Source organism: Cyrtonyx montezumae, unplaced genomic scaffold (assembly GCF_038088225.1).
Source record: "Cyrtonyx montezumae isolate F1298 unplaced genomic scaffold, pur_monq_1.0 scaffold_10, whole genome shotgun sequence".
Lineage (NCBI taxonomy): Eukaryota > Metazoa > Chordata > Aves > Galliformes > Odontophoridae > Cyrtonyx > Cyrtonyx montezumae.
The window spans coordinates 24,703,377-24,722,317 of NW_027071826.1; the positions used below are offsets into that span (position 1 = coordinate 24,703,377).

At 36.0% G+C, this 18,941-nt stretch overlaps 1 protein-coding gene across 10 annotated transcripts in view; it reads left to right on the plus strand.

The window, feature by feature from the left end:
- The window catches only part of HECTD1 (HECT domain E3 ubiquitin protein ligase 1), a 56,447-nt gene that overhangs the window by 10,473 nt on the left and 27,033 nt on the right, over positions 1-18,941 (plus strand). For 4 of the 10 annotated variants that reach the window (XM_065753560.1, XM_065753508.1, XM_065753583.1 and 1 more), the window contains exons 3-16: positions 5,545-5,779; positions 6,716-6,943; positions 10,017-10,298; positions 10,536-10,824; positions 11,132-11,208; positions 11,293-11,391; positions 11,714-11,828; positions 12,385-12,559; positions 13,870-14,008; positions 14,218-14,388; positions 15,222-15,444; positions 15,528-15,572; positions 18,198-18,473; positions 18,576-18,652. In XM_065753560.1, the coding sequence (XP_065609632.1) occupies positions 5,545-5,779; positions 6,716-6,943; positions 10,017-10,298; positions 10,536-10,824; positions 11,132-11,208; positions 11,293-11,391; positions 11,714-11,828; positions 12,385-12,559; positions 13,870-14,008; positions 14,218-14,388; positions 15,222-15,444; positions 15,528-15,572; positions 18,198-18,473; positions 18,576-18,652 (2,431 nt within the window). The remainder of the gene's footprint in view (positions 1-5,544; positions 5,780-6,715; positions 6,944-10,016; positions 10,299-10,535; positions 10,825-11,131; positions 11,209-11,292; positions 11,392-11,713; positions 11,829-12,384; positions 12,560-13,869; positions 14,009-14,217; positions 14,389-15,221; positions 15,445-15,527; positions 15,573-18,197; positions 18,474-18,575; positions 18,653-18,941) is intronic. The other 6 variants (XM_065753543.1, XM_065753576.1, XM_065753517.1 and 3 more) reach the window with 5 other exon arrangements.

Sequence of the window (18,941 nt, forward strand, 5' to 3'; positions counted from 1 at the left end):
GGTCCAGCAAAATACCTGTATGTTTGCCCCACTATTTTTACTACAGAACATTGAAGTTTGCATTTTTTTTATTCGTCCCCCCACCCCCTTCATATATGAAAATGTTTTAGAAGATAGTAAGTCTGTTTAAAGCTCTGTAGTAGTGACCTGGTTCGTCTAGCCAAGTAACAAATTTATTCTCACTGTATTGAGCTGCTTGCTTCTCTTGATTCTCCATAATCTTCCAAGCTTAGGCAAAATACCTTGGTGGTAAATGTGTATTTATTACAGAACCAAGTTCAAAGCAGGCTGAGTTCTTTTGCAGCCTTCAGTAAGACTAGTAGTACTTGGCAAGTAAGTTGTATATCCTCCTCTTGTTCTGCATATTATTGCTCTGAGTAAAGGAAAGCAGGACATCTTCCTTACCTCGTCATTTGGCATGCTAGTGCTGAGTGGCAATTTAGGTAGCAATTGTGGGCCTAATGAGAGCCATGCAGTTCATTCTTCTGATTTCTCTTAGAGAAACTGAAATACAAAAAACCTTCCACAGAGCCTTCCCCTTAAAAGTGGAGGATGCTGATGATGATGTTACGTGGGTAGTATTGTGCTTTAAAAATGTTTGAGTAAAAAAAAAAAGATTGAGTAATGTGGGATGATGAGTGCATTTTCATCTGTACCTGTCGTGTTGTTCATTTAGATTTTAGGTTTTCAAGGACTGATGGAGTCTGTTTACTTTGTTCTGTGCTTAATGCAGTTAAATACTGATCTGTGATGAGAGCCTTCATGTGCTATAATATGGCAAACATTAATGACTTGCATATCACAGGCAATAAATTAGGAGAAGGTGCTGAGCAGATTGTTAGGAACTTTTATGGATGGATGCAGTAAGGAAAAGAGCTCTGAGACAGCTGTGAGCAAGGCTCAGTCTTAATATAATGTGTCTAATGGTCACAAGGCTGTAGTAAGTTCAGGAGGAAGAAGGAAACACTTAAAATGTACAGAGCATGCGGTTGCATTCCTGCTGGCTTGCTTATATGATGTCAGTGAAAGTCTGTCAATGACATTTGTCCTTGGAACAAACTAGTCTGAGCTTCTTGTTTAGTTTAGCACAGAAACACATTATTAGTCATAATCTACAATCAAACTATTGTTTAAATTAAAGGAAATAGTTTACATTCTAATATGCTTTTTGTCTTAAAGAGTGAAAGACTGCTTCAAGTGGTTCAGATAAAGCTTTTTGAAGATGTATTTCAGAAATGCATCCAAATATAACCTGATAATATAACCTGATAAATTATAATTATTATCAGTAGGTGACTAGAGAAGCTGTTTGTCATGGTTGTATGATTTTTATCACTATTTGACATCATAATATCACATAGAGCACTGGGAGTGAAAGTGTTAATGCTCCAGTTCTGAGGGCTGCTGAATTTTTGGTTACCTGGTTCTCAGAAGAGTAGAACTACATAACCTAGAGGACTTTGTGTTCCTGTTTTCAGTTCAGAGGGAAAGATAAAACTGCTAGCAAGTCTTGAGACTGTCTATCTATCTATCTTTGCTGCTAATCTTGGCAGTATGTGCTCCCTAGCTATCTTGCCTTTAGCTTTAGAGTGAGGCCTTCAGTTTTGGACGTTCTCTCTCTCATTTGATTTATTAACCTCAATTCCAATTATACTGTATTGGTTATTTTGCATTCTGATATCTTATTTAGTAAATTAACTTTCCTCCTCAGATTGTCGTGGCTGTTTTCTTTTTAGGCTCATCTCCTACCTCCCTACCCTTTCCCTTTTTTTCCCCCCTTTCCTGGGGTGTGGGTTCCCCTCCCCCATTAATCACAGAACCAGGCCATACTGGCCTGTAAACTGCTGACAACCCTCCCTCCCTCCCTCCCTCCCCCCAGCCCTGTTCCCCCTTCTTTTTTTTTTTCAGGCCTCTGGGCCTGCTGTCCCCCTGTCACAGACAGATCTAGAGATTACTCACATATAACTGTCATGGAGAGTTATGAAGAACCTTGTACACTTAGCTTCTTTTTTCCCACCTGTAGCATTCCACGTTATAAATCTTGAAGACCTGAGCTGTGCAGAACAAAGTGTATCAGTGTATTAGTATGGAATGATGTTAAAGAGCAGTGAACAGATATTGTAGAGATCCTATATAGGAAAACTATCTCAGGTATTGTGGACTGCATTGGTCAAATCTTTGTCTCTTGTATCTGAGAATGCAGATGGCGACTTCACTTTATTTTGATAGTCATTGCCAGTATTGCTGTCACCTTTTGGGCTTGAAAAACTGTTTGATATGTTGCCAGGTATGACTGCCTTAAAAAAAAAAAAAAAAAAAGAAAGAAAGAAAGAAAAGAAAAAAGAAAAATAGTAGTTCCCAGATTCTCAAGGCAGTATTTATAAAACAGTAATGAAATTACAAAGTTTTATCAAGCACAAGGTATCAGTCCCATGGCTGAGGAAGCCTGGCATTCTGTCTGTTTGGCCCATTTCATAAATACTTCAGACTTCTGTATGCATTGTATTTCCTGGTGTGATTTCAGGGTTAATATCTTTACATTAGAGTTACTTTACTGTGTAGAACTTGAACCAGATTGAGTTGAGGGAAATGTGGGGGGGGAGATGATGATACCACTCTACATTTCCTATGCTAAAGAAGTGAGAAGAAATGTGCATTTGTTGTCTTTGGGTCTTAAAACATCTGGTTTCATTTTTGCTGTTCCCAGTAACAACATCTGAATAAAATGAAATTTGTACTTCTACTTAAAGTTCATACGAGCTGTAATAAAGCTTTTTCTCTCTTAATACACATCTCTTATGACTGATACTTCGTGAACAGTCCTGGTTTTCAGCTTTTTTAGAACAGTTTTCTCTGCACATAAATTAGATGATTTGATTAGTTTACATTTGGTCCAGAGGATTGCATGAGAATGGAACTGTGAAAAGAAACACCAAGTACACAGAATTGAGAGGCTGAAGTAGTTTGCAGGAATTTTCCGTGAAAGCTCTTGTTAAAATTAGATCAGTTGCTATTTTCAGAAGGGATAAATTTTTTGGAGCATGAAGTTCTTCGCGTGATTGCTGCTCTTACAGGAATTTAATATGCATTACTGTAGTCCTCAGTTTTTATCTTAAGTCAGTAAATTTTTTTTCTTTCCAGAATCAAGTAATTTCCACAGGTATGACCATTTCCTCCTGAAACCCTATGATGCAATGTAGTACCTTTATTGGAAGGCTGGAAAGCATTCCTGTAGATCAGAAGACAGATGCTTTAACAGCAGGAAGAGAGTGTTAGTTGCTTGTCACTACCTACGTAGATGTTTTGGCAAAAAGTAATTAAACCAACAACAGCAACAAAAATGAGAAGCAGAGTTGTTTTTTGCTGTCAGTAAGCTGTGATTTTACAACAAAAACATTGCTGCTGTTCATGTACTGGCAAAAACTTCAGCATAAACAAGGCACTTAAAAACTTGATGTTTATGCTGTATCATCTGAGTTCTCTTGAACAACTGTTTTAAGGACAGAAGTGGAAGTTCTTTCAAACTTCTCAATTTCTGCTTTCAGAAAATCCAAGTTAGTGTTTGTGTGGTGTCTTTATATAAACTGTTGTATCATGAATCTTTAGACGTTACATGGGCAGAGTGTGATAGGACAAGCAGGAATGGTTTTAAAGTAAAAGAGGGGAGATTTAGGTTAGTTATTGGGTGGTGAGGCACTGGAACAAGCTACCTGGAGAAGGTGTGGATGCCCCATTCCTGGGAGCACACAAGGCCAGGTTAGAGGGGAGCCCTGAGCAGCCTCATCTGGTGGGGTTGCAAGCCTGCCCACAGCAGGGGATTGAAAATGAATTGAGATCCTTTCCAACCCAAACCATTCTGTGATACCTTGTGTTAACCTATCCTACACATAAACCCTGTTGTTCTAAGTATTAAATGTGAAGTTTATATTTATCAAGGCTTCACTTATTCACGTAACTGAGGATCTCTGGGCTTTGGATTGTCACACAGTGTTATTTAATCACTTCATATAGTATAGTTAGATCTTCAAGGAAATTATTAGCATATTGCTGTCCCAGGGTTTGGTGCTCTTGTGTGTGAATCACTCCCTGTACGTACCAGGTGGAGTACTGAGTGACCTCTGGATTGATGTACAGAGTGATTAGTCAGTGAGTACTTTACCTGTTTTCCTGAGCAAATATATGCTGTCATTTTTGCTCCCTCTGGATTTTGACAAGTTTTAGGGCTCCTTTTCCAGATCAGTATATTAGTTTAACAAAAAGTTGAAGTATTTGTTCTTGTCTTACGTCTTGGAATGAGGTATCCATATATTTTGGCTAGTATCACAGCGTCTGGTCCCTTTGGCTGATTCCCTGTCACCACCGTAGAAGTATTTTATTACTGTAGTTGAACAGTCATTATATTAGGTCATTTATTGCTGAGTGGTTATATGATGTTGGAGAATAGTTTTGTCAACGGTTTACGGGCAGGTTCGGCCCGGTTCCGTGACGATTGGTGCGGGGGACCCACGCCCCAGGGAAGGGGGAAAGGGAAAAGGGAGATGGGCCTAGAAACAAAACAGCGGCAACGATCTGAGGAGGAAAGCTAATTTACTAAACGAGATATCGGAAAGCAAAATAACACAATATAATACAATATAATTGGAATTGAAGCTAATAAATAGAATGAGCAAGAGAGAGTGTCCGATAAACCGAAGGCCTTACGCTAACGCTGAAGGCGGACGGCAGCGAGCACCCACTGCTGAGTTGATCCCAAAGGAAAGAGAGTGTCCCGCGACCGCGGACAGTTTTTATCTTTCCCTCTGAGCGTAAACACGTAAGAACGCAAAGCATCGCAAAGTCCTCTGGGGAATGGAGTTCTTCTTCTCTTCTGAGACAGGTATACCTGGAACTATCGATGATCCATGGAGCTGGAGCATTAACTCTTTAACTCTAAATGCACTACATGATGTTATGGTGTGGAATACCAGTACCAAAAATCATAAAACCATGACAAGTTTGTCTTAAAGTATACCTCTAGTGAGGGTTTTGGGAGAAGAGAGAGAAGATGAGAAAGGATAAGAAAGGAAGTGGGAATGTTTAGAACATGAAAAAGGGCTGGGCCACTCAGGGTATTGAATTAAATAGCATACCTGGGAACTTTAGTCCTTATTATTGAATGTAATATTTCATGATTAAGCAGCTGTCTGTCATTATGAACCCTGAAGCTCTGTTGAGAAAATAAGTTCTGATTGGTGAAGGGTGATTAAATTCCTAAAATGACATTCTAAGATGATATGTTTTTCCTAACGAATACAAAAATTCAACAGTGTTTTTATTCTTCTGGGTTTTCCCCTCTATTGCGGCATCTTTTTAGGTTGCTGATTGGAATTTTGGGATGTCTGTGAGATACCTGCATTTTAATTAAATTCTTTGGACCAGCTATAAACTAATCTAGCTTATCACAATAGCGTGAAAAGGGTCAATAAATTAATATGAAGATGTATGAAATTTCTTAATGTAGAGGAACTTGCATAGTGTACTAATTACTCTTTTTTTTTCCTTCAGATGTCCTCCTCGAACTTTTTTACCAGCACTGTGCAAAATTTTTCTTGATGAAAGTGCACCAGACAATGTATTAGAAGTAACAGCTCGAGCTATAACATATTATCTGGATGTATCAGCAGAATGCACCCGTAGGATTGTTGGAGTTGATGGAGCTATCAAGGCACTTTGTAATCGTCTAGTAGTTGTTGAGCTTAACAACAGAACCAGCAGAGATTTGGCTGAGCAGTGTGTGAAGGTATGTTTGCTGTAGAATCACGTTGTTTTTGTTTTTTTTTTTAAGAATGATCTGGAAAATTTGCTATTTCAGGAGAGTTTGCTTGTATTCAAATCCCATATGTGATCAAAAAGAAAAAAAACGAAGACATGCACAGAGCATTAAAGTTTACATGCCAGCTGTGCTTCCTAGCTTTATTGTCAGTCTGGTGCTTTTCAGTGTTTTAAAAAAAGTGTGTATATCTGTCTGTCTGTCTACGTATCTATCTATCTACCTACCTATCTGTCTGTATCTACACAAAAAGAACCCAGAAATACTAGAATAAAGTTTTCCTGTTTGTCTAAAATGATTAGCGTGCTGAGGGTTAATTTTGCACAAGAAATGGAAAAATGCAGAAAATTTACCTACTGTTTTAAAAAAAAAACAAACAACCACACAGCAAAAGCTTGCTGTGTCCTCCATAGCATGAGACTCCAGTGTATGAGCATGACTCCAGAGCATGAGCAGCTCCAGTGTAACCTTGTGAAGTTTTCAGAAGAATTTACAAGACCCTCAAAATCTTTTTGATTTAGCATGACTTGTGTGTATATGCACATAGTTTTAGTCCTTGATTACTACTGCCTGAGACTTTACACATACATTTCTTATTTATGCTATTCCAGGCTTCTTGAAAGAGTGTCACTGAGGTAAAAGAATTTGTGGAAGTTTCAGAGCTCTCAGTTGTGTGTTATGCAAAGCTTAATTCTCTGTCCTTTCTTATGAAATATCTGTTAAAAACAAACATACTGTTAGGGAGATTTTCTTTCATGTGATCCTGTATCTTAAAAGAAAACTGCTAGTGTACCAGAGGTTTTGAAGAAAAGGTTTTTTGTGGTTTTGCCTACTTAAGTTCTGTAGATGTATTTACACAGATAACTGCATTTTTATGTACTGTGATTAAATTTTGTTTCATTGTAGGTGTTAGAATTAATCTGTACCCGTGAGTCAGGAGCTGTTTTTGAAGCTGGAGGGTTGAATTGTGTCCTGACATTTATTCGTGACAGCGGACACCTTGTTCATAAAGATACTTTACATTCTGCTATGGCTGTAGTATCCAGACTGTGTGGCAAAATGGAACCTCAGGATTCTTCATTAGAGATCTGTGTGGAATCACTGTCTAGTTTATTAAAACACGAAGACCACCAGGTAATGTCATAGTTGGCTCAGTGAATTGTGAATTTAACATTCATTATGTTTAATAAATGAATGGCTTTGTATTTTTATACAGTCTTCATAACTAAGTGTTTACATAGTAGTGGTTATATTTAGATATTGTGGTAGTTTTCTTTTACAGTTGTGATGACAAGAGAATATAAATACTGCTTAGTGTTTAACAGCAAGTGCTATTGTGTGAATATGAGCTTATCCTGCCTCTGACAATTTATTTAGAAATGTCCTGGTGACTTTTTTCTTGAAAATAGCATCTGAAGTAGTTGTTGTTCTATATCTATGCTTCAGTCACTATTATATTGGGTATAAATAAAAGGTGAAAGCTTAGTTTGTTTTTGTGTTGCCAGACTAAGGAAAACAACAAGAACATCCCCAATACGCATTTAACTGGCTTCCAGTACAGTATTTTAATGGTACTGCTATAGACCCAACACCACTTATTTACTACACTTTTATGAACTTGAGGTGATGTAAAATCTAGGAAATAATTCCTTTAATTTTCCTACTAGTAGAATCCTTTTGTGTATGTCATACTAGTGCTTTGCAATAGCTATTCAGTCAAATCCTTGCTGCGTCCTGGCCAGGTTTCTTGTCAGTGCCTTTCTCAGGCCCATTTCTCCCCCACCTTTGTCCCTATTCATATCTCCACTCCACCCCAACTCCCTATTTTTGTTTGTTTAGACTCCCAGATATGACATGCTGAGTCTTTTTGACTGAAGATTAGACCAAAAGACTGTTGTCTTTATTTGTTACTCAGTTTAAAGTGCTTGAAAAAAGAACTAGTTTCTGGGATTGTTGGAGATCTGCACAAAGTTTTCAACTTTGATAAACTTCACCTTTTAGTTGTTAATGATTAAACATAAGTTTGCGTAAGCTCAGAGTAGTCCAGATGATAGTACGTGAATTTGAGAACTGTATGTATTTTGTGAAAGAAGCTTCAGGATTTATAACATATATTAATCTTTGTTTTGGATTTGCCCAGTAACTTTCTATGTCATTTTTTTTTCTTCTCGGTCACTTTATGACCAAGTGTGGGTAGCCAGTGGGTAATTTCACTTGATTAGAAGAATTCAGACCAGATGAATGAAGCCCTAAGAACAGCTTAGCTGTGCTTTTTTTAACCTTTCTCCTTCACTCATGATGTGTGAGGAAGAATTATAAATGTCTTCCACTGTACAATTGCTTTGTTAGCTGATGCCCATTGTGCGGGACTAAGTAAGTTGAACTTTGCTTTTGTATTTCTTACAGAGTGGTTCTAGTGACGTTGCTAAATCAAGTTTGCATTATGATTTACATAAAGATTGATGGAATTGTTTATACCTCCTGCTGTCAAAGAATGGCAGCCAAATGTCAGAGAACACGAGTAGTCACCATTGTAAGATAAAGAAAAAATCTCTTATAAGAGAGTACTGATAAATCAGAATGTTTAGCCTGCAGGGACCATGCCAGCAAGTGCTGAATTTAGTCATGAGAATCTTTGTTTTTCAGGTTATTGCAAACTTAATGAAGTCTGGCTAAATGGCTAGTAATACCATAATCTTAACTCTGTATTGATGAGCAACTATCTTTAAGGCCTCTATGCATGATAATCTTTTTGAAAATGGTCTGTGCCAGAAATTAATGTCACTTCTGGGACTAAGAATTGTATTAACTTAGAGTTGGATGACGAATAGATACTGTTGTTATTTTTTTTTTAATTAAACTTGAGAGGATCTGGTTTGCCACCTTATGTTTAGAAAGGCAAACATTCCAGAAGCAGCTCACGTTGATGTGCCTGTGTAAAGTCCCTGATGTGATGAGTAGAGATGATTCTAGTGTAATGTGCTGTGTAGATGAAAGATATTCAAGGCAACACCCTTGCTCTGTTTTCAACACAAGCATGTAAAGAAGTTGGATCCTTTTCCTGGGCTGTTAGCCAGAAGTATTTTTTGCTGGGTTGTTAAGAGGATCATCAGTAAGCCTTATTTCCACAATGTCACTGCAGATTGCTTTTTTATTTTTATTTTTTAAACTTTAGTGAGAAACCTGAATTTGAGGTTTTACATATATTTGTGTGTATATATATATATATGTATGTATTTTTCTTTTCCACAAAAAAACCCTCTATGTATCGCTGTGTCAGATGGACAGGGGGCTGTCTAAATGTTGAAAACTGCATCTGTCAATTAGTCCTTTTTGTAGGCTTGGGACAGTTATGAGATTTATTTTACGGAGAGAAACATGCACACCTGTAAATAACAACTTCAGCTATCAAATACTTAGTAAATTTAATACTTTGGCAGTTTTGAATTGGTATCTCAGCTAATGCCTTGTTGCATAGTATTTCTATTAAAAGAAAGCAGCAGTTTAATATAACTTAGTATTATGAAATTTTAATATAGTAGAATATCTTATAAATATATAAAATCCAGATATTTTAAAAATTATCATTGTATCTTGAAAGAAAAATTTGAAATTCAATAAGTGTCACAAAGTTTAAGTAATGTCAGTGCACTCTTTTTTTATTTTTTCCCTTTTGCAGCTTTATTAGAGAACTGCTGTAACTTTCTAACATCAAAACAAGCAAAATGTTTTGCATTCTGTCTAAATATCAAACTACAGATTGTGATTTGTTTTTGAACTATTTTATTAGAATAGACAAGTACTCATGGGGATTATAAGTAGTTTATATCTTTTCTAAGAACAATGTGTGTAACTACACGGGGGACTTAAAAACTTTTAAATATATTTCCTACATGTTTAATAATCAAATTTCCCTATTAAATATTACTGCATATTTGTTCTGTCTTGCTATCTCCTTAACTGTGTACACAGTACTGAATTTTACACAATTTCCCTATATTATTTTAAGACGGTAAGGGGTAAGAAAACAACAGTACAGTCCTTCAGTGTTTCAGAACATTGTTGTGTTCCAGCTTTGAATTGTCTGCAGTCATTAAACTTGGAGGGACTTTGGGGAAATTAGCTTTTTTTCTATGTTTTTGGGAATATCGTTTTAGCACCTTAAGTTGACAGATTTTTCACCTTTTCACTTGCACTTTTGCCTTAGGTTTCGGATGGAGCTCTGAGATGTTTTGCTTCATTAGCTGACAGATTCACACGTCGTGGAGTTGACCCAGCTCCATTAGCGAAGCATGGATTAACTGAGGAGTTGTTATCTCGCATGGCAGCTGCTGGTGGAACAGCGTCAGGACCATCTTCAGCTTGCAAACCTGGCCGAACTAGCACTGGGGCACCATCTACAGCTGCAGACTCTAAATTAAGTAATCAGGTGTCAACTATTGTAAGCCTGTTGTCAACCCTGTGTAGAGGCTCTCCAGTAGTGACACATGTAAGAAATCTTTTTACACTACAGCTTCCTATTCTCTAAGGCCTTTTTCCTGTACATACTTTAGTATGTGCAAGAATTGTATTGCTGTTTTATGTATACATTTATAGGTTATGAAATATATATACGTACGTAGGTTATTTATCAAGTAGAAGAAAAAAAACCTGAAACATTTCATATGGAAATGAAACCCAATTTTGATAGTATTTTCTAAAGCCCTGTATATTTTTTATTGTTCAGACTTTTAATTATTTCCAGGATCTCCTAAGATCTGAACTTCCAGATTCTATAGAAAGTGCGTTGCAGGGTGATGAGAGATGTGTACTGGATACCATGCGGTTAGTAGATCTTCTTTTGGTGCTACTGTTCGAAGGGAGAAAAGCCCTGCCAAAATCCAGTGCTGGGTCTACAGGCAGAATTCCAGGATTGCGAAGACTGGATAGTTCTGGTGAACGTTCTCATCGGCAGCTGATAGACTGCATCCGCAGTAAGGATACCGATGCGTTAATAGATGCTATTGACACAGGAGGTAAGCAATAGTCTGAAAGGGAAATTAGATAAAATATCTTTCTGTTTTTATGATGTATGGTGGTGCAGCAAATACTTAGGTGGTACCTTGAACCTGTATATACAAGTTGATTTTGTTAAACGTGCAACATTTCTTGTTAATTCCTGTGCTATTTTTTTTCCTTTTTTCTGGGTTACAGTTAACTGTGTAAATGTTTTTTATTTATTGAAGATATTTTTTTTTCAGATCTGCCTTTTATTTAAGCTTCAGCAGTATTCCTTAATCTTTTAATACTTCAGAGTCAATTATTTTTCATTCTGTCTTTCAGCTTTTGAAGTAAATTTTATGGATGACGTAGGACAAACTCTTCTAAACTGGGCCTCAGCTTTTGGAACTCAGGAAATGGTAAATAGATTTCAGAGAATCTTAAAAGTTTAGGTAATTCTTGTACACGAGAGATGAAAAAACTTATTTTTTTTTGTTTTATAGGTAGAATTTCTCTGTGAAAGGGGTGCTGATGTTAACAGAGGGCAGAGGTCATCCTCATTACATTATGCAGCATGTTTTGGAAGGCCTCAGGTAGCAAAGGTATGATTTAAACTGGCACTGTTAGAAAGCCTTATGTACTGAATTTCTGCTTTGTTCTATACATTAATTCTTAGATGCAGTATGTTTAATTTGTGCACTGTCAAATATTTTCTTGCTCTTTACAGTGTTGCAATACAAAGTTTTGGTTACAATAAGTCAGTAATATGAATAGAAGATTTTTGTCAGTTTTACAGATATAAAAAGCACATTTTGTTCTAACTTTGCAAGCATGAGAAAATTGTTGGAAGAATGTATGGAAAAAACATATCTTTGGAAGAAGGAATCTTAATATTATTTAATATTTAAATATATATGTTCTCAGACTCTCTTACGACATGGTGCAAACCCTGATTTGAGAGACGAAGATGGGAAAACTCCTTTAGACAAAGCTCGTGAAAGGGGTCACAGTGAAGTAGTAGCTATTCTGCAGTCTCCAGGTGAGTGCAGATTTTAATTCCTTACCCTTACTTTTAATTCAGTTATTATAATTTTTACTCAATATTGAAAAAAAAATGATGGGAAAATACAGCATTCTGTGACCAGCCTTGCAAATTGCATAGAGAAGTTTCAACATTTCATGTATTCTTGAGGGATGGGGGACTACAGAGTAAGTTCAGTGGACATGAGCAATGGCAGTGATAACTGGTCTTCAGCTGTGGAATGGGCATAGACTGGTATTTTACTGTGTTTAGGGTGAGTCAGTCTTGGTAGCTTCTCTGGCATCCTCTCTACATGTAAACTGCACTTTACCTGTTTGTGAGGCTCTTGTAGCACTTGAGCCTTAGATAGTTGTTTGTGTGTGTTTATTTTAAGTAGTCTGAGCTACTCTAATGAGTGGTCTTTAGTAGTATTTTATCTTGTAACTTTCTTTATGAAGTCGTGATTTATAAATTTTACTTTCTAGGAATATGTTTTACTGTTCAAGCATCCGGATGTTAATAAAGAAAACTTTTTACTTTTGTGTGAAGAATGTTTTGTTTGTTTATTTTCCAGGGGATTGGATGTGTCCTGTTAACAAAGGAGATGAGAAGAAAAAGAAAGATGCAAACAAGGATGAGGAAGAATGTAATGAACCCAAAGGAGATCCAGAAATGGCACCTATATACTTGAAAAGATTATTGCCTGTATTTGCACAAACATTTCAACAAACTATGTTGCCTTCAATAAGGTAGTAGGCGTGATTGTCCATTTCCCTGCAAATTTTTTGTTTTTTAATAGTCTATAAAGATGCAAAGGTGGATTTTAATTTTTTTTCTAGTAAAAATTATAAAAAGTTATCTTATATCTGAAAGGTGGAGCAATACGAGTCACGTTTTAACATGTTTCTGTTCAAATAGAAGTGGTGGTTTGAAAAATTATTTTTACTCAGTATTTTAAATAGTTTTCTTCCTTGCTGGGGGAAGTGGTGTCTTGAAAGAAAGGTGTCTTGTTAGAGTGGGAGAGAGGAAGGCTTACTCTTGACTATAGTGAGCATTATTACAGTATTCTGTGTCCTTATAGGAACCTGCACTATGGATACTCTTATTTCATCACAGCTGCTGTAATGGAAGGGCACTTTTAGGAGAGGAAAAGCAGTGAAATGCTTTTTTTTTACGTGGGGAAGCTCAGTCTGGAAAAAGTTATTCTAGAAGGCTTCTTCCTAGCTTAAATGTTTATCGGCTGGGAAAGATGCTTGCAACTGAGAGAACTGACTCAATCTAATTTGATATTTAAAAAGCAGTACTATGGGTGGCATAACGGATGTGATAAATTGTCTGACCTCAGCCTCTCAGCCTTTTACACTGTAAACACAGTGTTTGCTTAATCTCTTACTTGTGATCCCAGTGTATAGGTACTTTTAGGGACAAAATGCTGTGGGGCAGGTTAACTTAGGCTATTTAAAGTAAAGGGAATAAGAAATGTTGTTAACCATCTCTGTGTGATTAACTGCTGTTGGAAGGCTGTAGCTTTCCATATTCTAAAATTTTATTTTAGAATCTGGTTAATCATAACCATATACAAGTAGTTAGCCTCTGAATTTATTTTGCTTTGTAACATGCAAAGTGGAATGATCTGATAGTAATTTTAGACTGCAAAGCTGTAGGGATCTAACCAAAATGCTGAAAGGATGTGGTGGGCTGAAGGATGAAATAGATACCCAAGTTTCAGATGGTGTATGCAGAAATGAATTGCCATCACTAAGAATCTTAAAGGCAGAACATGGAATTGATTTGACTAGAGAAGAGTGGGAAATGCTGAAGTATGTTAGAGTGTCATAGTGTTGTAGAATCAAAAGATCAGTAGGTGGATTATCCTTTGAATTAATCTGGGACTTCGTGACCTGTCAGCCAGAACTGGAACTCATTTCAGAAAAAAACAATTTCTGTAAACTTTCATAAATGTAGTGCAAAAGTGATTTTATCTTGAATTTTTTTGTTGCCTTTAGTACTCCTTCCTTTGTCTTTGTAAGAAATCTTTTTCCTGTGGTCTGTTTTAAAGGAAAGCAAGTCTTGCTCTCATTAGAAAAATGATACATTTTTGTTCTGAGGCACTGCTGAAGGAGGTTTGTGATTCTGATGCTGGCCACAATCTGCCCACAGTACTGGTTGAGATAACAGCTACAGTTCTTGATCAAGAGGTAGGAAGAAGTAACATTTCCTGAAACCACTTTAAAAGAAATAAAACAAAAAACAAATAGAGGGATTATGCTCATCAATTCCACGTGCTTATTACTACTGAATGTTAAACTGTTTGTAGCGTTCATCTATAATTGGGTATGAAGTTCATCATGTCAAGATATTAAGAAAATAGGTTTCATTTGTTTCCTTCCATTTCGCTTTATTACAGGATGATGATGATGGCCATTTGTTAGCCTTGCAAATCATAAGAGATTTGGTGGATAAAGGTGGTGATCTTTTTCTAGACCAACTGGCTAGACTTGGTGTAATTAGTAAAGTGTCAACTTTGGCAGGACCTTCATCTGATGATGAGAATGAAGAGGAATCTAAACCTGAGAAAGTAAGTACGGAAATGCTGCATTTATTTGTTCCTATAAAACCACTTCTAATACTGTTTTCAGTTCTGTGAAAATGTGCAGCAGAAGGTAGCTAGATAGGCTACTAAATTGGTGCTTATTGAATGCCACTGAATGCTTATTGCATTGTTTCATTGTTGTTGCTATTGTTTTGTAATTTAGTTTCCTCTTAGCACATTGTTTCCTACTGAGAATTCGTATTTTTACATATTAGTGTCCATGTAATCATAACTGTTTGCTGTGCATCTCTTTCAGTGTGCATATATCAAATAACTGTAGGTGGTTTTAAAGCATTGTATGGAATATATTAAAAACATAAAAATGAAAATAATTTTCTACATGACGAATAGCTTAAGTGCATGTTGAAGTTGTTTGCTGATTTACAGTAGTCATTTATAGATAGCTCAGATAATTGTGTTATTTGTTTAATTAAGATTTGTATTTATGCATTAAGTTTTATTGCTATCTGCACATATTTCTGTACAGTTGGTTCTAGGTGGTCCTGCATATAAGTGAGGAGGTTGGGCAAGATGACTGTCAGGGGTCTCTTTCTGCCTTAAGAATTCTGTTCTCACAAAGTGAGTTTTGAAGAGGGGTAGATGCCTCAGTCAGTAAACTGCTGTTATTGAGTTGATCCCCTTCTGCAAGGGGACTTTTTCAAAGTAGTTCTGTTAACAAATGCTTTCAAAGATGTATTTTACAGGCAGAAGGGTTTAGTTTGTTTTACAGTTTAATCTTTTTAAAATGCTGTATTTTGTGTTTTGTTTTTCTGTGGTGTTTTTTGTGTGTTTGTGCTTAAATACACTATTCTTTGCAGGAGGATGAACCACAGGAGGATGCTAAAGAGCTGCAGCAGGGTAAACCATATCACTGGAGAGACTGGTCAATCATTAGGGGAAGGGATTGCCTGTACATCTGGAGTGATGCTGCAGCCCTGGAACTGTCTAATGGTAGTAATGGATGGTTCAGATTTATTTTGGATGGAAAACTGGCCACAATGTATTCCAGCGGAAGCCCGGAGGGAGGATCTGATAGTTCAGGTAGTTTTTTCTCAGTTCAAATATAAGTTTTGAGGTGATTTTTTTTATTTCTATAATTTGATTGGAGTTATTTTGTTTTGCAGGAATTGGCTTACTAAATAGTAAAGGATGTAAACAGGTGGAAGGTGGTCAGTTAATTGTGATGCTTTTCATGAGATAGCATGTGACCATAACTTGACTTCATTGTTGAATTGTGTAAAGTGAACATCTTGCCAGTGAAAGTGTATTAACTTTGTTTCGTTCCTTCTCCATGCGTACTTAATTACCCCAGTCATTAAAAGCATTTTGTAGTGGCTGTCCCAGGATTGAAAGCAGGTTGAAATGGCAATCTGTTATTTGCTTCTAGCTAGCAGAATGAAATTGCATGTGTTTGAAGACAAAGTAATAGAAAGTTTCTCATCGAGGCTGGGAAACAAATTACAGTGTCTTAATTGTTTGTTGAGGAGATGATAGGGAGTCAGACCTTAAACGCTGGCAGTGTGCAGAGGCTTTTTAGTTTTCTGTGCAGAATGTGCAGCTTGTTATGGATGTGAAAACAGCCCTTCTATTTTTATTCTTTTTTTTTTTTTTGCAACAGTTCACGCATTTATGAACCAGAAATGCTTCGTGATATTAAGTTTTGATCAAGACGTGTGAAAAAACAGCATGTTATATTACAGACTGGATAGAATCGAAGTGCCAGTGTCATTATCCCTCTATTTTGAGGCGTGAACACAAGTTGAGATACAGTGCACTTCTAGATTATTACTTAGCTGGAAACCACTTCTACAGGTTTTTTTTTGGTCTTACCGAAGTATATTCTCAAATTCTTGAAACAAGGCAAGCCATTTCTGTATTGATTTACTGGTTTATCATGCAGTGATAATTCTAAGAAAAACCATGAGGTTCATTTCTTAAATCATCATATCCCCTATATGCCAGTTGTGCTTGCTTCTTCCCAGGTAGTGGAATGGGATGGAATTCTGCTGTTTTTGTGGAAGAGTAATTGAGAGAGAGTGAAGAGAACTTAGATTGTCAATTTAAGATTACATGCCTGTTCCTATCAATCTTCTTTAAATTTTTGCTTTTTTAAAATGATTGAGTAGATCCTAAGTTTATGAACAAGATGTCTAGTGTGATTATTATGGAAGAAAGGAAGCTGAACTGTAGAGTTAAATTAGGCTTATTTTTCTGTCGAGTAGATACCCACTAAGGAGTGCTGACATTGCAGTGTTATTGCCTGATGTGTAACCATTAGCTAGCTGTTAAGCATGTGCAGCAGCCTTGTTCACTTCAGATACAAAACTGGCATTTAAGATTTAATGAAATATCCTACAACACGGAATTGATTCAGAATAGTATCTTTGTTTTAAGTCTTGAACTGTACCATATGTTCTGTCCTAAATCATTGCTGATTAATCCCATGGTATACTTTTTAGTAATTTAATTACTGGCAAGAGTATAGGGGGCTGACTAATGAAATTTGTTCGTGTGTTTTGCATGATGGGGGAAGTGTGGAGAAATGTATATATTACAGATGTTCGTGGAAAGCCTGTCCTCACTCCTCTTTACCTTAGCTTAATAATTGTTTGTTTGATTTCTTAGGAAAAAAAATTCAATGCAAAAACTAAAATTTTATGGTAATTCTTTAAGTGATTTTCGAAATCCTGTCTAAAGGAACTCAGAATTATTTCTAACTATGTATAATCATTGCACTTTCAGTGTTCATGTGCAATATAATAAATAGGTGAAAGTGTGCTTACAGAAATTTGTTAATGACACTCTTAACTTTACTGGATACTATGAAATCTAAGTGCTGAAGAGTGGTATGCCTTGAGTGCCTATTTTTTTTTGCATACAGAAGACTTAATTTTTTTAAAATATATTATGAAGCAGAAACGATAGCAAATTTAAAGCTAGAGTGTATGTCATCACAGCAAACAGAAAACAGCAGTTTCACATATTTATGAGCTACAAATGTAATTATGACCTCATCACATATTCTGGAATTATGTTTAATAAAATTTCTGTTGTAGTCTTTTAATTAATGAAAAATCAAAATATAATTTAAAAATTGAGCTGTTTAGAATTGTTTCAAGCTAGATGACATGCATATCCAAAAAGTAGGGTATGAGCCTGTTCGTTATCTGTTATCTCTATAAAAATATCTGCTTCTTATCAGTTCTCATTTCATGACATTAGATTTAGTTCATATATCTCTCAGAGGTGGTGAATGTAGAAATTCTGCAGAGGAGATAATTTAAAGTTTTAATATAGCTTATAAAAATATTTTTTTTGTTGACTGACAGTTAATCTGAACAAGTAGCTGTTTTAACACATGTACCTCATCATGTTCTCTAAAGTTTTTGTGATTAATTTTCATTTTTTATACAGCATCAATGTTTTTTCTCCACTTGCAATAAATGTAGTTGATTGCTGTTTTCCAGTTGGAAGATTCATTTACTTTTCTGTTTCTAAAGCATGAATAGTTCATGCTAGCAGTAATGAGATTTAAATTATTCTTACAAAACAAGCCTTATCATGGATTTCTTTGAGATTAGTATAAAGAGTTGTAGTCCATTTTGATGTGATGGTGGAATACATCACTGTTGGAGTAGATAGTGGAAAGAATTTTAAAATGCAACTTTTAATTTCAAACAATTTTGCATTGAATGTACTCAGTTATTTTGCTCTTGGATTAAAAAAAATTACTTGAGATACACAGTGGTGAAACAAAAAATGAAGAAACAAAAAATTTGTTTATTTTTAACTAGAAAGTAGGAGTGAATTCCTTGAGAAACTGCAAAGAGCTCGAAGCCAAGTAAAACCATCTACTGCAAGCCAGCCAATTTTATCAGCACCAGGGCCAACTAAACTTACTGTGGGAAATTGGTCACTCACCTGTTTAAAAGAAGGAGAGATTGCTATCCACAATTCAGATGGTCAGCAAGCTACAATACTGAAAGAAGATCTGCCAGGCTTTGTGTTTGAATCTAACAGAGGAACAAAGCATTCGTTTACAGCTGAAACCTCTCTGGGTAAGTATGTAGGTATGTATAATGCACAGGTAGGAGCACGTGTATACCAGCTAGTTTTTTTCTTTGTTTTATACACCTGTGGAAAATGATGACACTTCTTAAAATGCATTGCAGGATCAGAATTTGTGACTGGTTGGACTGGCAAAAGAGGAAGAAAGCTAAAGTCTAAACTGGAGAAGACAAAGCAAAAGGTTGGCAAACCATCTATGAGTTTTACACTTAAAATCTAATTGTTTTATTTTTAATTATGCATATGAAGATGTTGTTTTCTCTTAGAGGTTTAAGATATTCTTTAATTTCATTACACAATTTAAGTTTGAAGGGGAAAGCTGAACATACAGTGAAGCAGTTCTGCAGCTGCTTTTGTCCAGAGCATTTGTTGTACACTTTTAAAGGAAAACACAATGTTTATTTAAATCATAAGGAAATCCAGCTCTTCTGGTATTGTAATAAACATAACTATCTTTTGTAGTTACTGGT